General features: G+C 41.5%; 1 protein-coding gene across 2 annotated transcripts in view; it reads right to left on the bottom strand.

Moving 5' to 3' along the window:
- Positions 1-1,459, bottom strand: part of LOC123971700 (proteoglycan 4-like) — a 4,355-nt gene extending 2,896 nt beyond the window's left edge. For both annotated transcript variants that reach the window (XM_046050701.1, XM_046050702.1), the window contains exon 1: positions 68-1,459. In XM_046050701.1, the coding sequence (XP_045906657.1) occupies positions 68-1,083 (1,016 nt within the window). In that variant the 5' untranslated portion in view covers positions 1,084-1,459. The remainder of the gene's footprint in view (positions 1-67) is intronic.
- Between the last annotated feature and the right edge of the window lie 10,462 nt (positions 1,460-11,921).

The raw sequence follows: 11,921 nt of genomic DNA, 5'->3' as shown, positions 1-11,921 counted from the left end.
AGGCTTTTGTTCCCTGGATGCCACAATAGGCTTTGGTTCTCCAGGTGTCACTGCAGGCTTTTGTTCCCTGGATGTCACAGTAGGCTTTGGTTCTCCAGGTGTCACAGCAGGCTGTGGTTCTTCGGGAGTATCAGCAGGCTTCTGTGACCCAGGTGTCACAGCAGGCTTTAGTTCCCTGGATGTAACATTAGGTTTTGGTTCCCCGATTTTCACAGCAGGCTTTGGTTTTTTAGAAAGCTCAACCAGGAGGACCCCTAACTCATGGTTTGCCTCTGCCCTTTGATGTTTGAGCAGTTGTTTCAACTGCTCTACTTCATTGAGCAAGGCCACATTTTCTTTTGCCAATGTAGATATCTTCTCCTCCTTCTTGCCCACGAGCCAATGTAACTCGAGCTCAGGGATCTGAATCAGACCTTGTTGGGTCTTTTCAAGGTAGCTCTCCAACTCATCACTGATTTTCTCATGAGCACCTTCTTGTGGTTCGGTTGTCACAGCAGGCTTTGGTTCCCCGGGTGTGACAGGAGACTTTGGCTCCCCAGGTGTCACTGGAGGCTTCGGTTCCTCGGGTGTTACAGCAGGCTGTGGTTTGTGTGTCACAGCAGACTTTGGTTTTGTGGAAAACTCAACCAGGAGGACCTCCAACTCATGGTTTGCCTCTGCCCTTTGATGTTTGAGCAGTTGTTTCAACTGCTCTACCTCATTGAGCAAGGCCACCTTTTCTTTCTCTAATGTAGATATCTTCTCCTCCTTCTTGCCCATGATCCAATGAAGCTCAAGCTCAGGGATCAGAATCAGACCTTGCTGGGTCTTCTCAAGGTAGATCTCCAACTCATCACTGGTTTTCACATCAGCATCTTGAGTCACAGCAGGCTGTGTTTCTTCAGGTGTCACAGCAGGTTGTGGTTCTTCAGGTTTCACAGCAGGATGTGGTTTGGGAGTTGGCTCTGGTCCTGATGTCACAGCCAGCGCTAGTTCAGGTGTTACAGCTGGCTGCGGTTCCACAGGTGCTGCGGGAATCTGGGACTCCTCAGGGGTTCTCTGAGGGATGCCCAGCATTTTCTGAGGCCGAATTCTCTTTTTCATCAATTTAAACTCCTGATGTACCCTTTTCTGTCCCTGCTGAGGGTGGTTCCTTATTGGCTCTCTCCTCTTTGTCTTGCTGGCAGGGTGCTACCTCGATAGCTTAGGGTTCCTCCCTCTCGTCTTGGTTGTAGGATGTTGGTTCCACAGACTGCTCTTGTTCAACAGTCTGGTCTCTTTCACCGTCTTTAAGCTCTGCAGACTTGTTTTTTGATTGCAGAACTGCAACTTCTTGATTCCAGGAACACAGGATGACTTTTTAAAGCATGTTCCCGCCTTTTTTACTATTGTCTTTTCCACTTGTCTCCATACTGAAAATGTCTGTGGTCGCTCTGAATCAAAATGTGTGTCTGTTAGTCTGGTGACTGGACTGATCTGACTGCTGGAAGCTCTGAGCTTTTATGAGCACATATTGTAGAATGTTGCCTTTTGTCATGTCATCTGCATAAAACATTCTAAATTCTTTTTATTATTATTTTCTAATTAATTAAGTTTGTATTTATTTTTTATTTTATTTGAGTTTATTTTCTTTCATTGCTTTCCTGCTTTCTTTTTCTTCAGGCCATAACATGTCCTAAAAAGATTTAACTACCCAGGCAGACTCATATTGATATTTAAATTTGGAATGTATCTCATGTTTTGTTCCCAAATATTTCCATGTCCCATGTGACTGCCTATTATATATGATATCATTAGATTATTATTACTCGTGTTAATGTAAAAGCAGAATTTTATTGTTGTAGTTGGTTGAGGTTGAACTATGTTTTGTCACACTGCAATTAATGACTTTTTTCATTATGGATTAATCTGCTCATCATTTTCTCCATTAATCAGTTTTAAAAGTTGTGAGAAATGTTGTCACAAAGTGACTCTTTCACAATGCTTGTTTTGTCAGTCCAAACCTCAAAATTACTAAAAATGCCTGAAAATAATCAAAAGGAAAAGCTACAAATCTTCACATCTGTGAAGCTGGAACCATGAAATGTTTTACATGAAAAGTGACTTAAACATTTATCAAAATTGTTGCCACACCTTCACATTGACTACATTAAATATATATTTTATAGAACTAACAAATATATTTTCTTTTTTCATAAACTGAAAAAGCATGAGGAAGATGGAAATACTGATGGGACACTAATCCTGTTAGTGTGCATTACAGACTGTGTTTTAGGTAGATTCATTGTTGCATAAAACAAATTATAGTTATGTTATAGTAATGAAAAGGGGCAAATATTGCACTGCTGTTTTAGTGTTTTGAATATCATTTCAGTATAAAGTGGAAGTCTTGCATATTCAATCTCTAGAGGTGAATGATTTTAAGACAAGATTTGACTTTAAGGTTTAACAAACATTTTCAAGCTTTTAAATTTAAAAAAATTAGCCTTTTCCCCTGTGGTTGATTAAAACAAGGTTACATGGCCTTTTATTGTGGCCAGCCTAAAGCACACCTGTGCAATACTCATGCTGTTTGATCAGCATGTTGATATGCCACACCTGTGAGGTGGATGGATTATCTCAGCAAAGGAGAAGTGCTCACTAACACAGATTTTGACTGATTTGTGAACAATATTGTCACGATCCTGTCCTGAGCTGGTCTGGGTTATATTATTTTGGCCATGCCTTCTCTGTGTTTTGATTTTGGTTTCTCTGTGTCTGGGTTCCGTCTGTTTGTTAGGTGTCATTTATGTTCTCTACCGATTTCATTAATTAATCTGATTTTGTTCATTCTGCTTTAGTCTCTGTGTAGCCTTTATTATTTTATTCCCCCGCATCTTTAAGTTACTTCATATCTGTCTTGTCTCGTATCTCGTATTGTCGTGTGCATATGCGCTGTCTTGTCATGCTTGTTTCCGGCCTGTTTTTTGGATTTTGTATCACACACCTGTTTCTGGATTTTTCTGTTGGATCACCTTTGTTTTCTTGGACTATGTTATTTTTGGATTCAGCCACTCTGTTTGTAAGTGTGCTCACCTTTTGTTTACTTAAACTTTTGAACTATACCTGCTCCGCACAGCGTATCCTGCATTTGGGTCCATCCTGCTTCACCACACACAAACCACGACAAATATTTGAGAGAAATATGCGTGTATTTTTATACACACATTTATACACACGTTTTTTTGTGTGTATATAGAGAAAGCCTTAGAGCTTTGAGTTCAGCTCATGATGAATGGGAGCAAAAACAAGTGTTGTGTTTATAATTGTAGGGGATTTTAATATTCATGTGGACGTTAAAAACAACAGCTTTAGTACTGCGTTATCTCTCCGTTAGATTCCATTGGCTTCTCTCAGTGTTCATGAACCGACTCACTGTTTTAATCACACCCTCGACCTTGTTCTAGTATATGGTATTGAAATTTAATAGTTAATAGTGTTCCTGCAGAATCCCTCTTTATCTGACCATTGTTTGATAACTTTTGAGTTTGTACTGATGAACTACACACCATTGGGCACAAATTTCTGTCAGAGCTGTAGCTAAATTTAAGGATGCGATTTTATCAGCTCTAAATTCATTATCAAGTAACAGAGGACTATGCTAATTTCAGTCCCTCCCAAGTCGATCATCTTGTTGATAGTGCTGCAGGCTCGCTGCAAATGACACTCAACTCTGTTGCCCCTCTTAAAAACGAAAATAATAAAACAAAGACCGTTAGCTCCATGGTATAATACTGAAACTCGCAAATTAAAGCAAATATCGCAGAAACTTGAGAGGAATTGGCGTTCCACCAAACTGGAAAATAAACTTTAATTTGGCAAGATAGTCTTGAAACTAAGAAATAGGAACACCCTCCATAATGCGAGGGGAGCTTACTACTCGTCATTAATAGAGGAAAATGGGAACAACCCGAGGTTTCTTTTCAGCACTGTAGCCAGGCTGACGGAGTCACAGCTCTATTGAGCAATGTATTCCCATATCTTTCAGTAGTTACGACTTCATGAGCTTCTTTAATGATAAAATTCTAACTATTAGAAACAAAATTCACCAAGACCTGCCTTCAACTGGCACCGACTTATCTCCAAACTCAGGAACCTTAGAAACAGCTGTAAAACCAGATATGTTTAGACTGCTCAATCTTTACCAACTAACTACAATAATTTCTTCATCTAAACCATCAACCTGCTTCTTAGACCCCATCCCGACTAGGCTGCTTAAAGACATTTTAGCACTTCTCTACTAGATGTGATCAATCTATCTTTATCAACAGGCTATGTACCACAGTACTTTAAAGTAGCTGTAATTAAACCTCTTCTGAAAAAGCCCAATCTTGATCCAGATGTTTTAGCAAACTACAGACCTATATCTAACCTTCCATTTCTCTCTAAGATCCTTGAGAAAGCAGTCGCCAAACAGCTGAGTGACTTTCACCACACAGTAGCAATAGTTTATTTGAGGATTTTCTGTCAGGAATTAGAGTTCATCATAGCATAGAGACAGCACTGGTGAAAATTACTAATGACCTTCTAATTGCATCAGACAAAGGACTTGTCTCTGTACTGGTTTTATTAGATCTTAGTGCTGCATTTGATACCATTGACCATCAGATCCTATTAGAGACTGGAACATTTCATTGGGGGTGGTGCGGTGGTTAGCACCACCTCGCCTCACAGCAAGAAGGTCGTGGGTTCAAACCCCGGTTGCCCTGGCCTTTCTGTGTGGAGTTTGCATGTTCTCCCCGTGTCTGCGTGGGTTCTCTCCAGGTGCTCCGGCTTCCTCCCACCGTCTGAAAACATGCAGGCTAGGTTGAATGGTTACCCTAAATTGTCCTTAGGTGTGAGCGTGAGTGGTTGTTCGTCTATGTGTGGCCCTGCGATGGACTGGCGACCTGTCCAGGGTGTACCCCGCCTTGCCCCCGATGTCAGCTGGGATTGGCTCCATATTCCATAATGACAATACAGTCTACAACTTTAATTTTACATAAAATCTTGTGCAATTTTTGGGGCTTTTATTGTTTAATTAAGAACATATACACCTGTAAAAACAACTAAATAACTTTTAAATATAGTTAAACTGCTATATTACAAATAATCAGACTTAAAATTTATAGTAGAGTGCTGCTTTTAATTGAGTTTTATTATATAATTTCACATAAAAATCTTAATGTAATCAATATATTGTTAAAAAAAAAGTATTCAACACCAGCAAATACTAGATTTTCCTTTTAAAAAAAACGGCTTATCATCTGTGTGTGTGTGTGTGTGTGTGTGTGTGTGTGTGTTCATTGGGCTTTTGGACTATTCTTCGACCATTCTTCTAGAGGCGCATTTGTGAGGTCAGGGACAGATGTTGGATGAGAAGGCCTGGCTCGCAGTCTCCGCTCTACTTCATCCCAAAGGTGTTCTATCGGGTTGGGGTCAGGACTGTGCAGACCAGACAAGTTCTCCATCAAACTCGCTCATCCATGTCTTTATGGACCTTGCTTTGTGCACTGGTGCGCAGTCATTTTTGGAACAGGAAGGGACCATTCCAACTGCTTCTGCAAAGTTGGGAGCATGAAATTGTCCAAAATGTTTTGATATGCTGAAGCATTAACAGTTCCTTTCACTGGAACTAAGGGGCCAAGCCCAACCCCTGAAAAACACCCCCACACCAAACTTTACACACTTGGCACAATGCAGTCAGGCCAGTACCATTCTCTTACCAAACCCGACCTATCCATCAGATTGCCAGACGGAGAAGTGTGATTCGTCACTCCAGAGAATACGTCTTCACTGCACTAGTGTTTAGTGGCGGCGTGCTTTTCACCACGTATCCGACGCTTTGCATTGCACTTGATGATGTAAGGCTTGTGGTCCACATGCTTAGGTGCTAGATTTTATACACCTGTGGCCATGGAAGTGATAAGAACAGGGTGTCCCAATACTTTTCAATATAGTGTATACCGTCAGATCACACAGTCCTATTTATCAATCGAGTTATATTGTAAATCAAACGCTGTCAAGCTTTTTGGATGTAAGGAATGGCAAGCCAGTGTAGATCATCTGCCTTTTGCTTATTGCTCACACATAATGGAAAAGCTGGTGGTGGAGGGGGAGTGGTTATCTGCTCTGGTCATTCTTGCAGCCATGTAGCCACCAGACTTGAATTCTTCCCCAATTCTGTGGCGAGGGCTATGGACTAACACATTTCCAGAATTTGGTCACCATACCAATTATTAAGGGAAACTTACTTAATGTCTTGCAGACATTGGATAGATATACTGTTTTTTGTTTGCCGTTGTTTATGTTTTCCAATTGAGCTAAGAAGCCAAGTGGTTTCTTTAGGTCATCCAGAGGTGTTGTTGTGCAAAGTCAGTCGAATCTGAAAATGTACTTTTGGCTTGCATACCATTGCAACTTGCAAAAAAACAACTATCAGGTATCCAAGTAAGGTTTTTTTTTTTATTGTATGATCTATAGGGTAAAAAACAACAGTACCCTAAACATTCTCTCTGCTTGATTTCCTGTGTAAGCAACTTATGCACAGCATTTGTTACAATAGTCTATCATTAAGTGTTATTATTGATGAATAATGTGTCCATAATACCAGTAAAAAAAAACCAGGTACATTTGCCCTTCAGTGCTGCTACAAATTCACATGTTTTTAATTTAAATACTATTAAATGATGATTGATAATTTTTTTTTAAATTAACATAATGTGTGCTTTTTTTTTAGCATAATTATCTTCTAAAAGAGCTTTTACTTTATTTAATTTACTGCCAGATTTACATGTTGATTCCTACGTAGTTTTACATTAACTCTAAAAATCTAGTGAGTGTGATTGGAGTGCATGGTAAAGTTGAAATATAAAATATGAACTTATAACGTAGAAGCATTTATATAAAAGCACTGACCCTCACCTTAAATCTCCATAGACCTCTTATGTCATGGCTGCTCTCAAAGCAGGTGGGCTCTAGACCTTCATCCAAACAGGCCTTAATGCTGGTCAGACCAGAAATCCCTGCACCGATCACTGCCACCTTCTGAACCATGCTGGAGAGGAAGGACAGCTGACCGCAGTGGGAACTCTGATCTGATTATAGAGGTTGGAACTAGAGTAAGAAGAAGGGTGGAAAAAAATGTTTGTTCTTCTGTAGTGTTATATGAAGAGGTTTAACTTTCAATTATATGACGGTCTTCACAATCAATCGTTTTTTTAGTAATCCTTTGCATATACATGATGCCTTCTTAGGTTGCTTGAGTCAATCAACAATAATTATTTTAATTTGGGCATGAGACAGATTAAACAGATTAAAGTTGCATCTTATTTTAGAGAGCAATGTCTTTATCCATACCCCATTTTCACAATAAAATGGGAATGAAATTTGAATAGACCTTTTTCAGAGAAGTTTTACACAGGTGTAATGAATATCAGTAATTGCTGTAGTGCTCTGGGCCAGAGGAGTGTTGTTTAATAATATTTCTTTCTGGTGAAGGATCAACAGGATGAGTAGGACTGATAAAGTGAACATGTCAAAAAGACCACAAACAGGATCTGATCAAATATTCAATGGACAGATTTGAAATAGTCATATTACAGTAGACTGATAACCTGGCATTAAAATGATTGAATATATTAGCCATGAACTGAGCAATATTTTAGAAAGCTAATGTGTTAATGTAGATGGTGTTTTTGTATCGCATTCCTCGCTTGCAATGGCCATGTGACATGAGGTAACGTTCTACATCCTCGAAGGGATACCAATGAAGATTCTCACTCAACGGACTACAGTTGAAAATTAGCCTGCTGGCTAACACTGGCACATTTACAGAAATGTTGATTAATGTGCACTGTCCTTAAATAAATAAATGAGAAATGAGAAAACGGCAATAAAAAAAAAAAGGTTTCCCCCCACTCTATGCATACTTTTCACCTGGCATTCATTTACCTTTTGAATGAGCCAGGGCACACAATTTCCACCCAACCTCTGGACTGTGCAACTGCACTACTTCTGGTGTGCTATGTATGGGGTCTTCAGTGTGGTCATTTGTGGGATTAAAGTAGCAAGAAGCAGTTTGTAATTTGGCAATCACACTCCAGTAGTACACTCAGGGTAGAGTGACCACCTGGTGGAGCTTCATTATGGACAGTATTGCTGGAAAAGGTCAGCTGGCATTTGTTTCACTGCATCCTCCACAGCTTGCTTCTATGTAAAACCATTTCACCTTCAATAGTCCATTGCTCAGGGCATGGTGGGGACAATGTGGTTTGAATATGGACTACTGGCTGTCTTTGAAGTAGTTCCAGGTTCCTCTTGTAAACCCCTTCTTGAAAATTTCAGTGCAATAGAGGAAAAAATTAGCATGCTGCTTGTACTGTGTGAAGGGGGTGGTGATGGTGCAATGGATAAGTCGCCTGCCTTTGGTGTGAGAGACCTGAATTCAATCCCCCACTGTGACCTATCCACCAATGTGTCCCTGAGCAAGACACTTAACCCCTAGTTGTTCCAGAGGCGTGCGACCTCTGACATGTGTAGCAATTGTAAGTGGGAACTGTTGGGCTTCTGTAAATGGCATCATAGAGTATGGTCTAGACCTGCTCTTATATGAAAAGCGCTGAGATAACTGTTGTTGTGATTTGGCGCTATATAAATAAAATTGAATTGTAAGTCGCTTTGGATAAAAGCGTCAGCTAAATGTATAATGTAAAAAATGAAGGGGCCATTGCTAAAAATTATGCTTATGTTTATCTAGGCATCTTTCTCAGATTTCTCTCAGGAAGAGCTCCAGGTGTTGCCATGTTGCAGGTGGTCCCTTCAGTCTGGATGCTGATGCAGTGCAAAAGTAGGTCCTCTTACTTCTGTGCTGAGGTTGGTATGCTCACCTATGATCTCAGCGATGTAGTCCACGCATGTTACTTCCAGACATTGTCGTTTGCCAGTCTCCCCAGCCAATCTCTGCAACCTGCACTTCTTCAGGACTTTGCTGGTGACTATTTCTGCACTTACTTGTCACTCTCTCTCTTTGAATGGGCATACTTGGTACGTACTTCCTTGGCTATTGTTGTGTGGGCCAACAGGGTTCTCATTAGGGATGTGCCTCAGATCTGCTGGAGCAACTTATTCACTTTGGATCTTGGAGGAGAATGGTCTTTTTTGAATAGTTGAAGCCGCTTTCCTTATTTTTTGCTCGCTATTTGACTTTCCTTAACGAAAGTGTAGTTTCTGCCCTTCCTGCCTATTTTGCTTTGGCAGCCCTCAATTTTCTTCTCCCGAGATTAAGTTGCCTAAAAGAGACCTATAATCATAGAATTGTAGTCACTTAACCATTTCACCTGCATTTTCACCTCATTGCCAGCCATTAACTTTAACGATATAAATACCCCCATTATTGATTTCACTGTTGCAAATTATTTATGCAAATTATTTATGGGAAGTTACCCAGTAATTAATATGTAATAAATACTAGCAATACATGGTGCATGCAGTGGTACTTGATAGTCATACATTCAGTCAACATACTGTCAAATCAGTAATTATCACAGGTTTCTGCCCCAAAACCCGGATGTTCGTGTCACACATTATACCCAATGCCTTTTTCACTGTTCATTGCAGAGACACAGCTCCTTTACTTAAATATATCCATCTGATCTGTGCTTACACTAACATGTATTCCTCAACAACCTAAATGTCTGTCCTGGCTTTAAATTTGCAGTTTGAGAGTTGACTGGAGTATCTGGCCTGACAGGAGGGGTGTTAAATCCTTCAAGTACCTTTTTACATTACATTTATTCATTTAGCTGACCATTTTTATCCAAAGCAACTTACAACTGCCATATATGTCAGAGGTCATACACTTCTGGAGCAACTAGGGTTTAAGCGTCTTGCTCGGGGACACAATGGTGGATGGCCGTAGTAGGGAGTTGAACCCGGGTCTCTCACACCAAAGGCATCAGGACAAGGATATTTTACACAACAAGCGCATGTATGATTATTTGAAATTTCATGGGGTGTGACAGAAAATGTCCTCCAATCCTGGACACAGGAAATGAGGGATTTTGACCCAGACTGCAGTACAATTGGGCAGAGCAGGTATCACAGTGTTAATTTAAACCTAGAGCGTGTAACTTATCGGGGAAAAAGAAGGCAGCCAAAACAAAAATCTAAAGGTTGCGAATGACAAAATTATAGTCTAAAATGAGATGGGAATATCCAGGAAACCGATCAAGACACTTGACATAAACCAACTAACTGATAAAGGGGACATGCAAACCTAAATACCCAAGAGGGAGGGGACAAAATTAGGCACAGGTAGACACAATCAGGGAAAACCAGAAATACAACATAAAACCAATCGCCTCTATTTGGTGCACCAAAGATAATTTTCCTCAAATCAGTTCCATAGTAAATATACACTGCTCACAAAAATAAAGGGAACACTAAAATAACACATCCTAGATCTGAATGAATGAAATAATCTCATTAAATACTCCTTTCTTTACATAATTGAATGTGCTGACAACAAAATCACACAACAATTATCAATGGAAATCAAATTTATCAACCCATGGAGGTCTGGATTTGGAGTCACACTCAAAATCAAAGTGGAAAACCACACTACAGGCCGATCCAACTTTGATGTAATGTCCTTAAAACAAGTCAAAATGAGGCTCAGTAGTGTGTGTGGCATCCACGTTCCTGTATGACCTCCTACAACGCCTGGGCATGCTCCTGATGAGGTGGCGGATGGTCTCCTGACGGATCTCCTCCCAGACCCGGACTAAAGCATCCGCCAACTCCTGGACAGTCTGTGGTGCAACGTGGCGTTGGTGGATGGAGCGAGACATGATGTCCCAGATGTGCTCAATTTGATTCAGGTCTGGGGAACGGGCGGGCCGGTCCATAGCATCAATGCCTTCCTCTTGCAGGAACTGCTGACACACTCCAGCCACATGAGGTCTAGCATTGTCTTGCATTAGGAGGAACCCAGGGCCAACCGCACCAGCATATGGTCTCACAAGGGGTCTGAGGATCTCATCTCGGTACCTAATGGCAGTCAGGCTACCTCTGGCGAGCACATGGAGGGCTGTGCGGCCCCCCAAAGAAATGCCACCCCACACCATTACTGACCCACCGCCAAACCGGTCATGCTGGAGGATGTTGCAGGCAGCAGAACGTTCTCCACGGCGTCTCCAGACTCTGTCACGTCTGTCACATGTGCTCACTGTGAACCTGCTTTCATCTGTGAAGAGCACAGGGCGCCAGTGGCGAATTTGCCAATCTGGGTGTTCTCTGGTAAATGCCAAACATCCTGCACGGTGTTGGGCTGTAAGCACAACCCCCACCTGTGGACGTCGGGCCCTCGTACCACCCTCATGGAGTCGGTTTCTGACCTTTTGAGCAGACACATGCACATTTGTGGCCTGCTGGAGGTCATTTTGCAGGGCTCTGGCAGTGCTCCTCCTGCTCCTCCTTGCACAAAGGCGGAGGTAGCGGTCCTGCTGCTGGGTTGTTGCCCTCCTACGGCCTCCTCCACGTCTCCTGATGTACTGGCCTGTCTCCTGGTAGCGCCTCCGTGCTCTGGACACTACGCTGACAGACACAGCAAACCTTCTTGCCACAGCTCGCATTGATGTGCCATCCTGGATGAGCTGCACTACCTGAGCCACATGTGTGGGTTGTAGACTCCGTCTCATGCTACCACTAGAGTGAAAGCACCGCCAGCATTCAAAAGTGACCAAAACATCAGCCAGGAAGCATAGGAACTGAGAAGTGGTCTGTGGTCACCACCTGCAGAACCACTCCTTTATTGGGGGGGTCTTGCTAATTGCCTATAATTTCCACCTGTTGTCTATTCCATTTGCACAACAGCATGTGAAATTTATTGTCAATCAGTGTTGCTTCCTAAGTGGACAGTTTGA

The sequence above is a fragment of the Micropterus dolomieu genome, linkage group LG05 (assembly GCF_021292245.1).
Source record: "Micropterus dolomieu isolate WLL.071019.BEF.003 ecotype Adirondacks linkage group LG05, ASM2129224v1, whole genome shotgun sequence".
Classification (NCBI taxonomy): Eukaryota; Metazoa; Chordata; class Actinopteri; order Centrarchiformes; family Centrarchidae; genus Micropterus; species Micropterus dolomieu.
The sequence above is the reverse complement of the archived record's forward strand: the minus strand, read 5'-3'. Positions and strand labels throughout refer to the sequence as shown.